This window comes from Apium graveolens, chromosome 9 (genome assembly GCF_009905375.1).
Source record: "Apium graveolens cultivar Ventura chromosome 9, ASM990537v1, whole genome shotgun sequence".
Taxonomy (NCBI): Eukaryota; Viridiplantae; Streptophyta; class Magnoliopsida; order Apiales; family Apiaceae; genus Apium; species Apium graveolens.
In genome coordinates, this window is record NC_133655.1 from 53451625 (window position 1) to 53472769 (window position 21145).

Sequence of the window (21145 nt, forward strand, 5' to 3'; positions counted from 1 at the left end):
AGTTGCTGTCTAGGTGCATACTGTGGTTGCTGAAAACCAGGGGGTTGTACTGTTTAGCTGGGTACTGCTGATAAGGCTGTTGAACCGCATTATGAGCGTTGCACCAGCTGAAATTAGGATGATTGCGGTTGTTGGGATGATAGGTGGCTCGCACTGGTTGCTGCGATCGCTGGAAGTTGCTCACAAACTGAGCTGATTCACTAGAAATTATGCACTGGTCAGTCTCATGGGCACCAACATAAAGTTCACAGACACTGGTGATTTGATTAACTCCATAATTAGCCAAAGAGTCCACCTTCATCGTCAAAGCCTTAAGTTGGACAACGATAGCAGTTGCTGCATCCAACTTCAGAATTCCTGCGACTTTCCCCTAAGTCAGTCTCTGGGAAGGATTCTGGTACTCATTAGCAGCCATCAGTTCAATAAGTTTTTAAGCTTCATCGTAGCTCTTAGCCCACAAGGCTCCTCCTGATGCTGCAACAAGCATGGGTCTAGAAGTAGCACCCAATCTATTATAGAAACAATTAATAATCATCCACTCAGGCATGCCATGGTGTGGGCACTTCCTTAGCATCTCCTTATATCGATCCCAAGCCTCACATAGAGATTCTCCAGTTTGCTGAGTAAACTGAGTAAGAGCATTCCTGATTGCAGCATTCTTCACCATAGGGAAGAATTTAGTGAGAAACTTTTGAGCAAGATTTTCCCATTTATTGATAGACCCTGGTGGTAGAGAATATAACCGGCTCTTAGCCTTGTCCCTTATAGAGAATGGAAAGAGTTGCAGCTTGATAGCATCTTCAGTCACATCATTAAACTTGAAGGTGTCGTAGATCTCGATGAAATCCCTGATGTGCATGTTGGGGTCTTCAGTAGGGGAACCCCCAAACTGAACTGAGTTCTGTATCATCTGAATCGTGCTTGCCTTGGTCTCAAAAGTGTTAGCCCTGATGGCTGGTCTGATGATGCTTGACTGAATGCCATTAATCTTAGGCTGAGAATCGTCCATCAAAGCCTTCGGATTTTCTGCTTGATCTCCCATCGCTACTACAACTGATTCTTCGACTTTCTCTTCTTCTTCTACCTTCTTTTCTTCCTCAAAAACTTCCTTACGAACTACCATGTTAGGTCACACAACACTATAGAAGGGAGTTGAATATAGTGTTGATACAATCAAATTGATATAGAACACAAGTATGTAACAGTAATCAAGTATATTCAATATAATAAACTTTGTTACAATAGAACAGTTGTTCTCTCTCAATGATGAACAATATCACTAAGAGCTGTTAGGTTACAAAGAATAATGTTCTCGTGAATGATAACACATATAGTGTAAACCCTAAGTTGTGTTTATATACTACACATTTACAAGATATCTTCTAATTGATATGGAATATAATTATGTCTCCTAAAATATATCAATCAGATATTATCTTCTACAAGTCTTCTAGCTGTCCAACTTTTCATGCATATCTTCCTTTATTTTAGTCATGATCATCTCCTATAAATCAGCTGCATTCCTTATCTGAAGTACCCGCACTTAAGTCCTGATATAAATTCGGACAACCTTAAGTTCTGATATAAGTTCTGACATCAGTAAGTTTTGATTTCCAGTAAGTCCTGATATTAAGTTCTTAAACTAAACACAACAGATTAGACATCACATCACAAATATATCTAACATACCACAACTTCTTCCTCGGCTTTATCCAGTGTTCTCTTACGAGTACGCGAACGCGTATGCATACACCCTCACTAGAGTACCTGAAATAAGACAAGGAAACAGATAAGTAACAATGTTCGAGTCAATGAAATTTAACGACCACTGATGGAAAGCACATAAACTATTAATTAACACTGCAGTCCCCGGCAGCGGCGCCAAAAATTTGTTAGTCGCTAAACACGCGCTAATAATACACGCAAGTATACAAGTTCGCAAGTAGTAAAGAATCTTTTCTAGTTCGTTCCCATAAAGACTGTATTGGTTAACTAATTAACTCACGCACTTAAGCAACAATGTATGGTTATTATTCAATGCTAAAACGATAATTGAGGTTGTTTATAACTAATAATTATAACTACGAGAATAAGATTGATTGAATTAATAAGTATGACAAACATGGGATTCTAACTTCATTAAATACTTAATTCAATAGCCTTATTTTTTAAACCTTAGCATGCAATGGTGATGACACTAATCAGATAACACGAAACTGATAAACGTCAACTTTCGTTGCACGAGTACCATACTACCAGACATCCACAAAAGAGATAGAAGCTGAATAGACACCAATTATATTGAGACCCTATATGTCTATAGAATTTGACAACATAACGGTTTAAGCACAAGTTATCTATCTTGATTACACAGGGCAAGTAAGATGGTTAAAATTATCTATGAATTATGCATAACAAATATATGAACCTTTGCTAGCATGGCAAGTTCTAAATCCTTAAATTCACTTTCGCTTCATTAAGAATTAACACACTATCTTATAAGTTCGCGATGCTCATAAGACGAATACGCACAACCAACACTAGGATATCATACAATCACCACATACTAAGGCATCAAACAATTTAACTAAAGAAATCCATAAATAAATCCGTTAAAACCCCACGATAATGATTAGCCCATAATTGGACTCATCATCAATGTGGATTCTGATGAAAGCATGGTATATAAAATATAGTATTTATAATGAATAACTAAAACCAAGTACAAACAAGAGTATAGGTTCTACAAAACAAGAAACGAGCATCCAAGATTACAACCCAAAACAAAGATTCACAAGAATAAACTAGATCGTCTTCGCCTTTGTTGAATTGTGCTATAAGTCTCTTATCGTCTTCTCCTCGTGCTCTGGTAAGTCCCCTTATTAAAAAATGATCTTGAGTTATTAATATATATCAGTCCAATCAACCCAAGAGTCCAGAAAATAGAATTGTAATAGAATCGGGATTTTATTATCCCGACACGGCGCGGTCGCGCGCTTCATCAGCGTGGGCGCGCTGACTTTCTGTACTTCAGCGCGGGCGTGCTGGGCTTCTGCCAGAAATAACTTCTTTCCTTTTTCTTTATCTTACAGCTTCGAGCCGGCTTCAACGAGCTTTTATTCCAAAACTACCTAGATACCATATTAGCACCAAAATAATGCTAATTCACCTGATTCATATATTAATGCCTGAAATGCAAAAATACTAGAAAACACGTTAAAACACTTACAAACTTGAGTACAAATGCATCAATCCAAAGCTTATTAGAGCATAATAAAGTGTCATAAATGCCACTCAATAATTACCGTGAGTTGAATAAGTTAACTATCGAGAATAAGTATCATTTACCAAGGATTGATGATTTGTTTGATCATCTGAAAGGAGCAGAATGTTTTCTAAGATTGATTTGAGATTAGGGTACCATCAATTGAAGATCAAGGCCGAAGATATTCCCAAAACTGCTTTTCATACCATGTATGGACATTATGAGTTTCTCGTAATGGTATTCGATTTGACTAATATACCAACAGCATTCATGGATTTGATGAACAGAGTTTTCAAGAAGTACTTGGACTGATTCATGATTGTATTTATTGATGGCATCTTGATTTACTCAAAAACCGAGGAAGAACATGCCGAGCATTTAAGAATCGCTTTGGAAATCTTAAGAAAAGAACAGCTTTACGTGAAGTTTTCAAAATGCGAATTCTAGTTAAGAGAAGTGCAATTTTTGGGCCATATAATCAATATTGAAGGAATTAAAGTCGATCCAGAAAAAATTGAAGCTATTTTGAATTGGTAAAGACCAAAGACACCGATAGAGGTTAATTGGCTGGTTATTATAGAAGATTCGTTAAAGATTTTGCAAAGAGAGCTACACCATTAACCAAATTGACTCGAAAGAATGAAAAGTTTATATTGGATGAAAAATGTGAAGAAAATTTCCAGGAATTGAAGAACCGACTAGTGACCACACCTGTATTAGTGCTACCGGATGATCAAGGAAATTTTGTTATTTACAGTGACGCTTTCTACCAAGGACTTGGATGCGTATTGATGCAGCACGACAACGTAATTGCATACACTTCTAGATAATTAAAACCTCATGAATAGACATATCCAACATATGATGCAAACGAACGTGAGCTGCTATACCGAATCCCCCGCCTCTGGAACTAGCCACAATTGTGTTCGTGTTGAAACTTTAGAGACATTATCTTTATGGTGAAACGTGTGAAATTTACACAGATCACAAAAGTTTGAAGTATATTTTCACACAAAAGGAAATCAACATGAGACAACGATAATGGATATAATAAATCAAAGACTATGACGTATCAATCAACTATCATCCAGGAAAAGCAAATCTCATAGCAGATGTGCTAAGCCGAAAAGAAAGATTGAATATGTTAACTTCTTCAGAAGAATTGGTCAGAGAATTTGAGAAATTAGATATCGAGGTTCGTATTCCAGAAGAGTCCACGGAGATGAACTATACAATGACATTTCAACCAGAGCTGTTGGAAAATATTCGAAATGTCAAGAGGAAATAATGAGTCATGAAAATGAAAGATTAACCGGAGAAGAAATTATAAGTCAGAAAGATGATAAGGGAATTCTATGATTTTCCTCAAGGATCTGGGTACCTAATATGCCAGAATTAAAAGAAGAAATCTTACAAGACGCTCACAACTCAAGATATTTCATTCATCCAGGGAGCACATGATTTGAAATAAAGCTTTTGGTGGCCAAACATGAAGAAGGAAATAGCAGAATGGGTGAGTAAATGTTATATGTGCCAACGAGTCAAACCAGAGCATCAACGTCCAAGCGGATTGTTACAACCACTAGATATCCCAGAATGGAAATGGGAATATTTAGCGATGGATTTTGTAGTAGGACTTCCAAGAACCAGGGCAAATCATGATGCAATATGGGTTATTATCGACAGACTAACAAAGTCAGCACACTTTCTCCCAATCAATGAAAGATTTTTGCTTGACAAGTTAGTGCACTTTCTCCCAAGTTGGGTTATTATCTCAAGGAAATTGTGATGCGACATGGAGTTCCTGTATCCATTGTATCTGATCGAGATCCACGTTTCAATTCAAGATTCTGGAAACAGATCCAAGAATGCTTAGGCACTAAATAAAATATGATTTCTGCCTATCATCCCCATACGGACGAGCAAAGAGAAAGAACGATCCAAACAATTGAAGATATGCTACGGGTATGTGCATTAAACTTTGAAGGAAGTTGGGACGAGCATTTACCGTTGGTGGAATTTTATTACAACAACAGTTATCATGCAAGCATTGGGATGCCACCTTATGAAGCTTTATATGGAAGGAAGTGCAGATCACATGTGTGTTGGGATGAAGTTGGTGAACGTAAAATTCTAGGTCTAGAATTGATTCAGCGGACTAAAGAAAAAGTGGAGCTTATTCAGAAACGGCTAGAAGCAGCGCAAAATCGAAAATGCAAATATGCGGGTCAGACTAGAAAGTATATAGATTACAAGGAAGGGGAACCTGTGTTACTAAAGGTATCGCCATGGAAGGGATTGACTCGATTTGGCAACAAGGGCAAACTAAAACCACGATACGTTGGTCCATTTGAAATCTTGAAGAAAGTCAGAAAGGCCGCGTATGAGTTAGCTTTACCACCCCATATGCAGCATATTCATAACGTGTTCCATGTGTCAATGCCTAAGCGATATAATCCTGATTCGAGGCATGTGATAGAGTATGAGCCAATAGAGATTCAAGTTGATTTATCGTATGTAGAGCAGCCAATAAGAATTCTAGATTAGCAAGAGAGAGTATTGAAGAATAAGTCTGTACCACTAGTAAAAGTTTTATGGAGAAATTCTATGGTTGAAGAGTCAACCTGGGAGCTTGAGAGTGAAATGTTAGAAAAGTATCCCCAATTATTTTCTTAGCGAGATTCTAATGACATAATCCTATTAAGGGGGGAGGATGTAATGACTGAGAAATTATGATTGTATTATATCATAATTATGTTTTTTATTATGTCATTAAGTGCGTTTAGTCGTAAAACCCTAGCTGTTATATGATATATGTATTCTGTGTAGTCAGGGTATTTTCTGGGTAATAATCGGGTATTTCGTTTTGTGTTAAATGCTTTTGTATTAAAAGTTATATGGCCCAAACATTGTTTTAATAGATGATATTTCAAATAAAATAATTGGCCTTATTTTTTCTAGTATGGCTTGTACCATATCGATATTATGAACATCAGTTAATTTGGAAATTTTCTTGTTTCTTGAAAAATGACTTTTTCGGACCCCTTCGGGTGCTAAAAACCCCCCACAAAAATCATATTTTTATTTCTATAAAATCATGGGACTTTCAAATATTCTATTTTTGTGCATTTTTAAATTATTCATAATTTTTGAGAAATTTTGGCATATATATTGTATATATTTATTATGAAAATTTTAAAAATTATTACCCAAAAATTATTAATTGAGGGCCAATTAATTTTATTAGGGCCTTAATTTTAATTAGGAGTATTATTTCTACTACTATAAATAGCCTAATTATTATTAATTATTTATAATTAAATTATTAAAAAATTAGAAAATCTGCAAATTCTCTGTTTTTCGGGTCGGATTTTCCGGATTCGGGTCGTGTAATCAAAACTTGATTTGATCGATTCTGAGCTTTGATTTCTATCATGTAAGTACTCAAATCGATGATTTTCATCCGTTCTTTCAGTTTCTTGCATCAATTTCATGTTTTAATTCGTATATTTTCAATTTTGATTTCTAGGGTTTATGTTCGAATTAGGGCTTTTTGATTCTAGGGTTATTAGACTGTTTTGATGATTGATATAACTTTGTTTGAATATTTACAATCGATTTATGTGTTTCATTTCATCAAACTATTCCTGGATAGTGAAATTCGATTACTAGGGTTTATACCCAATTTTTGATTTAATTGTTTTTGAGTTTTAGTGATATGAGGTTAGTTTAATGGTAGGGCTTTGATGATACAGTTAACAAGCTTTGATTTAAGCTATAGAACGTGTGATTTCATGTACAAAATATCCAGATCGATGGTTGGCCGGTTTTTGGTTCGAGTTCGCCGAAGATGCATATTACGGGATGATTCTGTGATGTTATGGCCATAGTTTGGACTTTTGTGATGATTTAGAATGAAAATTGTAACAGCCCGCACTTCCGGACTATTAATTATAAATCAAAACTAAAATAAAATACAATTTACTAATACGAAAATCTATTACAAATGTGTGTATTACAAAAGCGCAGTTAAGGAAGCCCAAAATTTAATATACTCCAATCCTAAGTCCTCGAACTCCAATGATTTCCAACTCGAATCTTATACGAAACCTGAAATATAAAAGGGGTGAGCTACAAAGCCCAGCAAGTACAAATTGACTAACTATTTAACCGGAAAACAATGGGTGTTTTTAATAAAACAAATTTTCTCAAAATGATAGTAATTTTGTAAAAACAATTTCTAAAATAAATCCAACCCGAAGTTTTATATTTTAAAATTCAGAATTTAAAACAGAAGATAGCAGATTTTTATAACAGATCAGAACAGAGTAAAACATAACGAAACGATAATTCTTATAAATACCACAGTCTTGATCTACGACCACACTTTGCCAATAGTCGGCATCTAATTCTTATTCTTATTCTTATATACCACACTTTGCCAGTGGTCGGCATCTAAAGTTCAATAATTATGCGCCCTTAATAGGTATCTAAAATTGCACACTTGTGCGCCTAATAAGGGTAGGCTAGTTCCGGAACTATAGCGTAAATTACGAACGGGTTCGAAAACGTAGAGACTGGGTTCTAAAATTCAAAAATACTTATATTATATAGTTTCGAAATCAAAATTCTTATATCTTATATGAAATCAAAAACAGAATTTAAAAATCTTTTCCGAAAATTAAAAGTAGATCAAAAGTACTTACCTCAAAGCCTGACCAGATCTCAATTTACTCTTTTTGACCCTCTAAATGATATTTTCTTGGAAAACACGAAAGCTGAAGATAACGAAAAGACCTCTTCGAAAAGTCCAGAATCACTGAATTCTGACTTACGATGAATTTTCTACGAATTTTACAAGACTGCTGATTTTTGAAGAAAAGCCCCTGCGAATTTTGATGTTAAAAACGTGGAAAACGATTAGGATGTATTTATAACGATACAAAACCCTATATCTTAACCTACAAGTTATCCATATTAGAATTGGATCCAAATTATAGGATCATTAGTCTAATTCAATTTTAAATCCTCGTCCTTGTCTAATTTTAATCCTTTTTATTCTATTATTCAATTAATAATCTAATTCTAAAAATTACGGGATATTACATACTAACCTCCTTAAAAAGAATTTGGTCCCCAAATTCACAACAATCCTAAAGTTCGAGACACATCTACCCCATCTACCCCCTGATCTACCAAAGGTCAAACTATGGTCCACGAGATCGAATTCTAGGGAATGTACTAGTCCCATACCTAATACACTCCGAAAGACAGCCTGCTCTGGATACCAACTGAAACAGCCCGCTCTTCCGGACTATTAATTATAAATCAAAACTAAAATAAAATACAATTTACTAATACGAAAATCTATTACAAATGTGTCTATTACAAAAGCGCAGCTAAAGGAAGCCCAAAATTTAATATACTCCAATCCTAAGTCCTCGAACTCCAATGATTTCCAACTCGAATCTTATACGAAACCTGAAATATAAAAGGGGTGAGCTACAAAGCCCAGCAAGTACAAATTGACTAACTATTTAACCGGAAAACAATGGGTGTTTTTAATAAAACAAATTTTCTCAAAACGATAGTAATTTTGTAAAAATAATTTCTAAAATAAATCCAACCCGAAATTTTATATTTTAAAATTCAGAATTTAAAACAGAAGATAGCAGATTTTTATAACAGATCAGAACAGAGTAAAACATAACGAAACGATAATTCTTATAAATACCACAGTCTTGATCTACGGCCACACTTTGCCAGTAGCCGGCATCTAATTCTTATTCTTATTCTTATATACCACACTTTGCCAGTGGTCGGCATCTAAAGTTCAATAATTATGCGCCCTTAATAGGTATCTAAAATTGCACACTTGTGCGCCTAATAAGGGTAGGCTAGTTCCGGAACTATAGCGTAAATTACGAACGGGTTCGAAAACGTAGAGACTGGGTTCTAAAATTCATAAATACTTATATTATATAGTTTCGAAATCAAAATTCTTATATCTTATACGAAATCAAAAACAGAATTTAAAATTTCTTTCCGAAAATTAAAAGTAGATCAAAAGTATTTACCTCAAAGCCTGACCAGATCTGAATTTACTCTTTTTGACCCTCTAAATGACATTTTCTTGGAAAACACGAAACACGAAAGCTGAAGATAACAAAAAGCCCTCTCCTAAAAGTCCAGAATCACTGAATTCTGACTTACGATGAATTTTCTACGAATTTTACAAGACTGCTGATTTTTGAAGAAAAGCCCCTGCGAATTTTGATGTTAAAAACGAGGAAAACGATTAGGATGTATTTATAACGATACAAAACCCTATATCTTAACCTACAAGTTATCCATATTAGAATTGGATTCAAATTATAGGATCATTAGTCTAATTCAATTTTAAATCCTAGTCCTTGTCTAATTTTAATCCTTTTTATTCTATTATTCAATTAATAATCTAATTCTAAAAATTACGGGATATTACAAAAATTCAGTTGAAAACATGTCAAACGGTGTTGTTTTTGGCATGATTTGAACTTGCCGGAATCCTGGCTGGTCGCTGGATTCAGGGCAAGTTCTGGCCAGTTCATCCTGAACCGGAATGTTCTTGGTGACTAGATTTCAACCTGAAATTCAACCCGATTTTGATCCATTCAAACCCAAATCCAATTTCTGAAAGTTGTTATTGCATTTTATCTTTTTTTATAAATTCTAAAAATCAGTTTTATTTATTTAAATAAATTGATTAATTTAATAAATTAATTAATTGATTTATTTTATAAATAAATCTGAAATATTTTTTTAAAAAAATTCAAAATTACTTATTTATTTATTTATTATTTAATATTTATTTAAATTGATTAATTATCTTGATAATTAATCAGTTTATTTTAAATTATTCATTTTAAATTCATTTTGATTCCAAAAATTATGGAAAAATCATATTTAATTCTGATTTTTCCTAAATAATTATTTAACAATATATTTGAGGCTTAATTAATTTTAATAATTTATTATTCTAAATAATTAATTGATTATTCTTATTTATTAATTATTAATTGAACCATTTATCCGAATTATTCGAAACTAAAGCCCTTAGATTCAGAAAAATGATATGTTTTCAATAAAAATAGTTTTAAATCTTAATTTTTTCCGGAATCGAGTCGGCTTTCGATAATTATTTCTTTATAGACCCCATTAATTATAAATACGTGTCTAATAAATCCTAAGAATTAGGAAACGAGTCAGATATTGTTCGATAATGTGGGTATTGATCCGATTTCAATTCTAAAAATATTTTTAAGCCTAATGACTATGTGACTTATGTGTTATGTGATTTATGTGGTTAATCGGGTCCTAATTGCTAGTAATTATTAAACGAGTCAGTCATATTCGTAGGGGTAGACGATAAGGGTTACGTGAAGTCGGATTTAGATACGATTAAGATACGATTAAGATATTAGTCGATTAAACGAGTATCTTTCTTTGATAGATACGAAGCCAGCAAGGCACATCAAGCCAGTGTTAGGGAACTGTGATATATTTGCGGTAGATCGCGTAACAGACAAGTTTTTCCCCTATTCTAAATCCAGAATAGTGAATTGCTTTACTTTACTCAAACTCTCAACTCCATAAACATTGATAATTCCTGTTCACAAACACTGATACACAATTACTATTCCTTTGGTTATATTCTCACTTTGATTCTTGATTTCTCTTCATACGTTGAATACCCTATTCATATTCCAATAGATTACATATTATATATATCCTGATATATTTTGATGTTGGGATACATCAAAGCATACCGATTGTTCCGGATGTTCCCCTGTGGACTGGATGGTGATGATAAGGACCAGGTATAAACTGGATCTCGTGGGTCGAAAATTAACCGGATCCCTGTGTTGGGTCATAGAGCCTGGGTACCCGAATGGATCCATACAGGTAGGTATAGATCTGCACCGTATCCTGACTGATCAGCAGGATATGGGTGTGAATGTTGATCTTGTGTCCAGTCTCGTTTATTGATAATCGCCGATAGCGGCCCTCATTATCCTTGCAGAGATAACATATACTATCAGATTACCATTTCATTTATATTTCTCATAATACGGTATATATATTATGGACTTGTTGAGCAATTATGGTTCAACCCTATTGTTGTTATTCACTTTGTTTTTCAGCTAAGGCAGAGAATGAAACACATTCGTACTCGAGTGGTAAAGAAGCGAGTCAAGAAACGGATCATCTAGCACCAACGATGCTAATCCCGATAAAAGAAGAGAGTTTTGAGCTTTCTGAGCAGGTGTAGTGTAGATATATGTAGTGTGTGTTTGAATAAAATGAATTTAGTTTAAAATAAGTTAGATAGGTTGTTTGTAATAAAGAAAGTTTAAGAGACTTTGAAATTGGGATTATAATTAATGTAGTGATTTGTTCTTGTCTTCATACCTTAACCTTGAAGATCCTGGATAGATATAATGGGGTTGGATATATGTTTGTATAATTTTTAAATATGTTTGTATTATGTTGAAGATTAGCAAGTAACCCCCAGATCTAGACCCGGATTTGGAGGACGTTACAACTACTCTCTCAACGGATGACAAGTGAGATTATCAGTTGAGAGCTACAAATATTCACTTAATTAAATCTACTAAGGTGTTTTGGAAAATTATCATGAAGCCTACAATATATTTATAACAGAAAGCTTTCAAGATAACTTAAAGTAGGGTTTAGTACATTTTATTGGATTCTATGTAAACATGTGTTTACTAATCTATAAAGTAAACACTGGTCTTTTACTTTTAATTGTATCAAACAGATCTGGAATTTCTTGTAACTCTCTCAAGAAAGAAGCTGAGTTCTTTACTTACGAAGAACCCATAATTTGTAGCAAAACACTAGCTTGATTTTAATACAAAATTAAGTGAGTTTTGAAATATTATGTGCACTGTTTTAATTTCAGTTAACATAATATTACTACATTTTAATCTGCTTTGTTCACCAACCAATAAACATTCAAAAAGCCTTAAAAATAACCAAAACACATTCACCCCCCTCTGTGTTGTATTCATTGCCTAATAATAGTGAGACATAAATATAAATCAAATATGAATTTCGAAATAATAATAACTCGTAGTTTGTTAAATGTTATAATTCATTTTTCTACTCTCTATATAATATCTTTTAAGGCTAATTTTTAAGGTAAGATTTTTATTAAAACCCCTAGTCAACAAGAGAGAAGATGGAGATAGGAAGAAGAATTCTTGTAAATCTTTTAAAGCCTTTTTGAGGGCTGAACATGCTTGAATGGCCAAAAAATGACATTGGTGATAAATATGCTATTAGTTTTGAAAAGTAACTCGTTTCCTTTCCGAAAAGGTATTAAACATGTGATGATCCTTTGTACCAAAATCTCATAAGTCACTAAAATGACTTTTATGTTAAAGAGAAATGCAAGTTTTTCTTGCGATAGGGTAGAAACGCAACTCATATATACATTGCAATGGAAACGCAAGTTAAATTTGAGTTTTCAAACACATGAAACACATTTTTTATTTACGTTTTTGCTAGAAAACACAAATTTTTGTTACAAGTCAAATGTAAAGGCCATAAAGCCTAATACTAGTAGCAACCTAGTTAAAAAAGGCCATAAAGCCCAATACTAGCAGGAACATAGTTTAAAAAAGCAATAGATTTAGAAGAAAATATGCAAACACATGTATTAGGGCAAAGTCAACGGTGTGATAAATATAAGTGTGAATATTGTTATAATTTAGCACAAAAAATATATTTTGATACCAAAATAACATCATGTCTCCAATAATTTGTTTCAAATTTTATTTTAAATTTAAATAACATTCAAAGTGTACTAAACTTTTAAATACAAAATTTAACTATCTTCAAAATACATCACACTTTTAATTAACTACTTTATTCAATCCTTTTTTTCAACTTTTGATGTGTTGGCAATTATAACACAATGCTATATGATATGCTAATTATAATATTGTACAATTTTACCACAAAATTTAAGACATCATTAAAATGATATATTTTATTTTTTTATTTTATATTACAGCTATAACACAGAATATATCAGAAAAATGGCATTAAATCTCATAATTCGGGAGAAAATGGTCCAAAATATCACAATTCGACAGAAATGGCCCTTAATATCACGAAAAAACGCAACAAAAAAATGCGTTTTCACTTTACAGAACAACAGTTACATTTCTTAATAGCATATTTTGTTTGAGTAACGCATTCATTTTATGCGTTTGAATATAGGTACACGCATTTCAAAATTGTGTTTATGCAACTAACGCATTATTAATACGCGTTTTTAGAAAAGAAAAAAAAAATAAAAAAATTTAAAAATTTAAAAATAATAAAAAATGCAAAGTATAATTTTGTATTTGAAAAACGCTTATAAAAAATGCGTTTTAAGTGATATAAAAGATCATAATTTAATATTTATAAGATTTTGGGTCTTTTTCTCCAAAATTGTGATAATAAGGGTCATTACCCAATATATCATGTCATTATACATGTTTAAACTTGTAATTGTAAAGTATATTTTACTGTAATAAATTGTGATAGTTTGTTCCATTTTCTTTAAAATTACAAAAAACTTTAGGGTCTCTTTTTTGTTATATTATTGGAGTTTTGCAAGAGAAGAGGGTTTGGATCTGCGAAAATGTTAAGAACGAGGTTGCTTTGGTTTACCTTAGGGTTTGGATCTGCAACAGCTGCCATGAGTCACTTTGTCTTCAGAGACTTATGGCTCCATCGTCAGAATCTCTCCTCAACGGTAATCTCTCTCTCTCTCTCAACCTCTTCCCTTTGATAATTATGATACAAAGTATATTGTGCCTACTTATAATATATAAGGTGTTTTGCAGTTAAAGCAGCAATTTGAAGCCCTGGACACTAGGGTCTCCAACCTGGAACACCTCCTTCCTCATCCTTCAAATTCAACCAAGGTGACTTCTTCTTCTTTTTATAAATTTTAATTATTTGATTAGACGAATTTCTGAATTGGCATATATACTTTAACAATTTTGGCTTTCCATTATGTTTACATTCATTTTCCATCAGACTACTTCCTGATTTGGGGGTTGCTCTATGAAAAAAGAAATAGCTATAGCTGAAATTGTCATTTGCTCTGTGTTTGTGTGTGTGTCTAACAGTAGCGGAGCTAGAAATCTCAAGTAGTGGGGCTAAGTTAAAAATCACTAAAAAAACTGCCCATTGAGATATTTATGCATTAAAATTGTTCAAAAATTTAGGTTAATTACAAAATATAGTAACTTATTAAAAGGGGAAAAACCACTTTTTATAATAGTAGAATTTATAAAGTAAATTTTTTTTGGTATTATAAATTGAAAGTTTTTATTATTTTTTAAGTGTTAATATGAAAATATAAGACATTATAAAGTTAAAGTTATGATTAATACTAGATATATATATGTGTCAAAAATAATTAAGGTATAAACATACTATATAAAATTTCTAATTTTATTTTAGTGTTTAGACTTTTAATATGGCACTAAATAAATTGTAAGAATTTTTTTCATAATTTGTACAAACTATATGCACATAAAAAATAGAAAATTAAGATAACAATGAATTAAAATAATTATATGAACCATTTTTTAGGTTTAGTGGGGGCTAAAAAAATAATTTTAAGTAAACTCTAACCCTAGTGGGGGCTTTAGTCCCCACTAGTCCCAATGTAGCTCTGCCACTGGCGTCTAAGTTAATGCTTTTATGAGCACTCATTTCAAAATGCAGAATTTATAATTTGATTTTATTTAGAACACTTGTAAATATTGTGAAAATATGTGTAATTTAGGTGCAACCCTTCTTAGCATTGTGGTATTATATGCGTATCACATTTATTTTGAATTTCAAAATTACTGGAGTTTACTTTTGAAAAGTGATAACGGTTCATAGATACTTCAGTTTCATCTTTATTTATCTCAAGCCAAAAAAACGAACTTGATATATTGGATGTTGATTTATATTTGAACTAGTATACTTCTTTTAGACTGTGTTAGCAGGACTCTGTTGGGGATGCGGAATCTTGGTTCAAAAGAATTAGGATGATCTGATGTATGGGGACTTGGCTTGTATTTGTAAAAGAAGTGTAATTTTATATTCACTTTACGTTTTATGGGGTCCTAGGAGTTCTTGTCTTCACCTGAACCTGATTGGAGGACCATGTATGGATTGACCCGGTGAATTTTAATTACAGATTAAACTTAAGCAACAAGGAAAATCATGTGAACTATTATAACGAACTTGGCATACTACAGTTCTTGACTACCATTATATAAATTGCAAAGGGTTGAGAAAGAAGAATATACATTATGTTACTCACTCTTTGCTAATTAAGGTATTATGAAACTTTTGGCTTTTGAGCATCCTTCTACTCAGACATGATTTTACAAATCCTGGAGGAATTATATACTGAGGTAATCAGTATATGGTTTTCTTTTAAAATATGGTTCTGACTTCTGAATATGGTTTTATTAATAGATGCAAATATGGTTACAATTTTATTTTTTTTATATAAAAAAATGTATATTGTTATCTAGCATTCCTTCTTCCTCTTTTTTTTTTTGTTGGCTCTTACAGCTTTAGTACTTTGTTTCAGGAGTAAGAAATTTTAAGCTCAGTCCAAGTGTTTTCTCCGAAGGATGGCAATACTATCATGTTTCTTTTTTCATCTCAACTCCTGGTTTGTGCGGGATTTCTTCAGAAGATGAGGGGTTTCATACAGACTTCTTAGCATTTTTTAGTATAGTTGTGTCCTGGTTCGTGTTTTATGATTTCTACAGATTAATAATCTAAGTAATAGGTTTTTTGACCTATGTATTGGTTTCTAATTTGGTTATTTATATCTTAATGGGTTTTACTATTATCTTATGTTGTACGTGTACCTTGTTGTGGTCAATATGGTAGTGCAATTTGGACTTATTTTTTGCTTTGAAATATGCCTATTTTGCAAATAGTCTGATATTTCCTAGAATTATGCAAGTTGGCTCATGAAAGAACATGTTGTCACTATATTGGATGTTCTTGAAATTTATTTTTGATCACTGTTGGGGTATCAATTTGTCACCAAGTTAGGCGTGGAATGATGGTAGTTTGATAGGCAGCTGGGGAGTGAAAGGAATCAGTATGAAAAAAAATATGTTCTAACTTCTAAGTATTGATTTATCACCAATTCAAATGAAAGTTTATCCGATGTAAATAGTTTTTACTTTTGTTTTACCTCAAAGTTAATTTCGGAGACTGGAGTTGCAAGGTATCAAGTGAACAAACATATTCATCAGATAAAGATAAATCTACTTTTTCATATGATGGTATATATCAAGTGAACAAACAGATTTAGATCCGCGTTTGTGGCTGCATGCGTATTTCTGGTTGTCCTCCACTCTAGGCCTCTACTACTAGTAGTCTAGTAAACACCCAATGAAGCACTCGCACTTTATGCTATAGCTTAATGTATTCATCACTGTTCAATCATTTGTTGCAACGATGTATTTTCGAGTTTGTGGCTTTGTCGGTTTTCTTTTAATTTAGTTTTCTCCCCGGTATGTGTCAAAATTCAGTGAATACGCTCTCTGGTTTGTAATTGTAATCTCCTTGTTGGCTTGACTAGCTTCTTGTTTCAGGGACATTTTGAACATATTGAGCACATAAAGTGCTTTTGATTCCCCAAAACTATAACTGAATAATCATTTTGCCATTGTCAGCTGATGTACCAATAATATTATTAGTCTATATTTTTAGGAGATGATCTTCTTTGCTTAATTAGCCAACCCCTTCAAATGGGATTGTTGTCCTTTATTTATACTAAGTCCCAAATGGGCTCAATCCTTACAATCTGGGCCTTCTTGGGCTTTACATAATGTATTGTGATTATTCTAACTATAATTCCTTTGGGCCGTCTTGTTCTGGTCCAACATTAGTCCCCCTCCTTGCTTTGCGCGATATCTTTAGATTTGCGTTTTCGTGCTCTCCACCCTTGCGCTTTGAATTCCGAGGTTTTTGTCTTGATACCTGAATAAAGTTAGTGACCGGACAGGATAATGAAATGAAGGGAAAAATTAGTGAAAAAACGAACGAACGAAGCAAAAGAAAAATAAGAAATAACTGTTAATTCGAGATAGGAGTCAAATGTGTGTGTCCGAAAAAGGAAAGGAATTAAACGTAATGCTTTTTTTTTTTTTTTTTTGAAGGTATATATCCGCTCATGTGTGTTTTTGAATTTATTTTTCCAGGTTTTTTTTTTTGTTTTTGCAGGTTTCCAGGCTAACCTCTTCGACTTCCTCTCCAGGTATCTAAAAGGGGATTGCAGCGCGTTCTGGGCTCGCACTGTAAGTCGTCTACTCTCTCTCTCTATTCCTTTTCCTTTTTATCTGCGGGTCGGTCGTGTTTATAGTTTACCGATTTATGATGGCCGACTTTCCTTCGTCGTCGTCGTCGCATAGTGCCACCAACCGGGACCCCGGGAAGCGACCGTTAGAGGAGGGTGACGAGGAGTCTGTTTTGAACTTGGATAATCTAGAGATCCCGGACCTAGGTCAGTGTGGATCCTTTGATTTCTTAGAAAGCGATGAGTTTTTGAGGGGGGTGCCTCCAGGTCCTATGCCCTCTCCGCCCTTAAGTCCTCGTACCCTGGAACTTAGGAATAGAACGGTCGAGGAAAGTCTTCGACTAGGTAGGATCGAATTTGAGAGCAAACCTAGTTTAAACTATCTTAGTTATTACATCACCGTCGACCCCCCTGCGAGTAAGTTGGAGAAGTACATCGACCTGTCTAACGGCTACCGTTACCGAGTGCCGACAGCAGATGAGAGGGTTTGGATGATGCCCGAGTTCGGGATGCATGGGGTTGCGATGATAATGTTTCAGTTTGGTCTTCGTTTGCCCATGCATCCGTTCTTCCTGACGATGTATGAGGCTATCGGTTGTGGTTTAGGGCAGCTGACACCAAATTCTGTTGCTCAGTTAAGTGGTTTCGTGGCGCTGTGCTGTGATAAGGGTCGATCACCGACTTTGAAATTGTTTTTCTCTATTTATGGTGTGCGGTACTATGGTGGCCAAGTATATTTCGACTCCCGACATCGACGGATGAAGATTGTTAGTGTTAGGTCGTCGAATTCTGGTTATCACTCGCAATGGTTGTACGTTGGGGGTCCTGACTTGGAATTTGTAAAGCCTTGCGGGAAAGTTAGCCAGGGCACGATTGATTATTTAAATAACATGGAGAAGCACGATACTGCCTACCTCGATGAGTTTCATGGGTCGAGGACATGGTATACGCACTTAGATTTGAAGGACTCTGGATTCTTAGGGATGCACGATTGTAAGGGGGATGTATTAATTGTTATTGCCCTTATTTTGCTTATGTACTTAGTTTTTGTACTTGTCATTGTCGGCTCTTGCTTATTTTAATTTTCGTAAGTGCTTATATATAGGATAGCTGACTTATGGTTTTGTTTGTTTCTTTGTAGTGGAAGGCGCCTCACTTAAAAAGGTTTTAGACGGCGGGATTCGAGGAGGAATGGACAAGGCGATGATGTTGTTATTGCAGCGTGCTGCGAGGAAGCCTGCTGATGCGGCCAGGGCTGGACCGTCGGGGGTTCCTCACTCAGTTTCAATTGAATTGCTTGATGACCAGGGAAACAAGGTAATTGAAGACAATGAGAGGGTTGTTTCAGATCTTGTCCGCGTGGAGGGCAACCCTCGAAAGCGGTTTCGGAGGGAGGATGATGAAGTGGTTGTTGGAGGCCGGGGGGTCGGGTTCGAGGGTGTGAACAAAGATGTGGCCACTGCCGGGGAAAGGGTTTATGGGAAGACCGTCGACCCTCGGTCGAAGAAAGAGGTGATGAGGGTCGAGATTCAGCCCACGGAGCGATGGACGGGGGGATCAACTGTGCCCTTGAGGGCACTTAACCTCTTTAACTTACCTCAGGACTTGGTTGCTTATGATGGGAGGAAGCGTGAGGACCTTGTTGATCGATGTAAGAGCCGGGCTGGGAGGGTACGTTCATTCCCTTCTCTTTCTTTTTAATGTGCATGTTTCTTTGTTTTCATGTTCGGTCATGGTCGTTTATAGTCATAGTTGCCGACCCTGTTTTCATGTCCCCCCCCCTTTTTTTTGTTTTGCAGTTTCTTTCCGATTTTATGCATATACTGGAGGATTACAAGGCTGATGTTGATGGTGAGGCTTGTTCCAAGCTCGAAGCTGAAGTTGCTGCCTTGAAGGGGGAAAAGAAGAAGATTGCGGTGGGTTTTGCGGAACTTGAGCACAGGGTGGCTGATTTGACTAAGGCAAATTCCGCACTGTCGAAAAAGGTTGCTGAGATGGAGGCTACAGAGCAGGTGTCGAGTGGGAGGATACAGGAGCTCGAGGGTCGACTGCTCGAGGTGGAAAGGGAGCTTGAAGAGGAAAAAGGCAAGCGCCAAGGCTTGCTTCGACAGGTCGAAGGAATGGATGGCTCCTACAAGTTGATTGTGAAAGAAAACGCGGACTTGAAGACAGAGGTAGAGAAAGCCGTTGAAGATATCGCTGGTGCTCTGGGCGATGGTTATGGACGATGCCTTCGGCGGATGGAAGAGGCTGGTTTTGCCATCGAGGGTCATGCCTTTGATGACTATCTTCGTGACCTGGCATCGAAGGGTGGTAAAGCGTGAAGGCAGGGTATGCCCTGTGAGTTTTTGTAATTGAATTTGAACATTTTTCAAGTGTTTAAGAGCTTTATTGATACCAACATCATGGAAGTCCCAGAACTTGAGAAGTGTAGTAATCACTGTGGTCCTGGATTTGTAAGAAGTATAAGGTATGTGATATTGTTTAAACTTATTTCTACGATGTAATCAGTTACGTATTGGCTGGTTTTGCTATCTATTTGTCTCGAGTTTGAAACATTAAGTCGTTTGTTAGCTTCGTAGTCGAGTGTTTACATTATGAGAGAGATTTAATTGCCCGGACCGTCGTCGTGAAGTGGTTGTATAAACACTTGTTTAGAAATGAATGATTATTTTTAGTTAAGGAGCGAAGGAAGTGAAAGTCTGTGCTTTTTCCAAGTTAAAGAAATTGGTTCATCGTAACCTCGTAGCGACCCCTATTATATCGAGGGTTTGTTTTTGAAATGGCATTTTACTGCCTCAAGATAACAAGTTACAACTGAGATTAAAATTACTGATAGAACTTTTTGAGGTGAATTCCATTCCAAGCATTTTTGATGGGTTTCCCGTCGAGGTGCGCAAGCTCATAGGTCCCCGAGCTTACAAGTCTCGAGATCCGATAAGGGCCTTCCCAAGCTGGTTTGAATTTTCCTGAGACAGTGGGTTGTGACGCTGCGGAATCTCTTAAGACAAGGTCGTTAACCTTGAAGTCTTTGGGTTTGACTTTTTTGTTGAAGTACCTTGCAGTTTTTTCTTGTTGGGCAACCATTCGCATTCGGGCTTCTTCCCTTGTTTCTTCTAACAGATCATTGTGAAGGCGGAGTCCGATGAGAGATAGAGCGGGATCGAATACGTCGATCCGTGGTGAGCTGAGACTTATCTCGACAGGTATGACAGCGTCGACTCCATATGCAAGTCGGAAGGGAGTTTCGCCCGTCGCACTTCGGGGAGTCGTCCTATACGACCACAATACATTCGGTAGTTCGTCGACCCAACATCGGGGTACTTCTTCAATTCTTTTCTTCAGGCCTTGTAGGATGGTTCTATTTGTTACCTCTGTTAGTCCATTTGCTTGGGGGTATGCTACAGATGCTTTGATGTGCTGGACTTTTAATTCGAGCAGAGTCTCCTCAAACTGCTTTCCTACAAACTGAGTGCCGTTATCAGAAACTA

At 35.2% G+C, this 21145-nt stretch overlaps 2 protein-coding genes and 1 non-coding gene across 3 annotated transcripts; all 3 read left to right on the forward strand.

Moving 5' to 3' along the window:
• The first annotated feature begins 545 nt into the window (after positions 1–545).
• Positions 546–652, forward strand: LOC141688329 (small nucleolar RNA R71). Its single transcript, XR_012561777.1, has one exon. It is a non-coding gene; the product is annotated as a small nucleolar RNA R71 (small nucleolar RNA).
• Positions 653–13879: 13227 nt separating this feature from the next.
• LOC141682717 (uncharacterized) lies at positions 13880–16193 on the forward strand. The gene is made up of 3 exons (XM_074487415.1): positions 13880–14078; positions 14170–14250; positions 15927–16193. Exons 1-3 carry the CDS (start codon positions 13965–13967, stop codon positions 15930–15932), a joined length of 201 nt encoding a protein of 66 aa, XP_074343516.1. The 5' UTR covers positions 13880–13964; the 3' UTR covers positions 15933–16193.
• A 1341-nt stretch (positions 16194–17534) lies between these two features.
• On the forward strand, positions 17535–20205 carry LOC141687229 (uncharacterized). The gene is made up of 3 exons (XM_074492432.1): positions 17535–17655; positions 18796–19325; positions 19454–20205. The coding sequence occupies exons 2-3, from the start codon at positions 18846–18848 to the stop codon at positions 19976–19978; spliced, it is 1005 nt and encodes a 334-aa protein (XP_074348533.1). The 5' UTR covers positions 17535–17655; positions 18796–18845; the 3' UTR covers positions 19979–20205.
• Positions 20206–21145: the final 940 nt, after the last annotated feature.

Excerpts from the sequence above, each read along its gene's own strand:
- LOC141682717 (XM_074487415.1), top strand. The coding sequence starts at position 13,965 with ATGTTAAGAACGAGGTTGCTTTGGTTTACCTTAGGGTTTGGATCTGCA. Across the intron at positions 14,079-14,169 it reads GTCAGAATCTCTCCTCAACG|TTAAAGCAGCAATTTGAAGC; the intron begins GTAATCTCTCTC and ends GGTGTTTTGCAG.
- LOC141687229 (XM_074492432.1), top strand. The coding sequence starts at position 18,846 with ATGGACAAGGCGATGATGTTGTTATTGCAGCGTGCTGCGAGGAAGCCT. Across the intron at positions 19,326-19,453 it reads GTAAGAGCCGGGCTGGGAGG|TTTCTTTCCGATTTTATGCA; the intron begins GTACGTTCATTC and ends TTTGTTTTGCAG.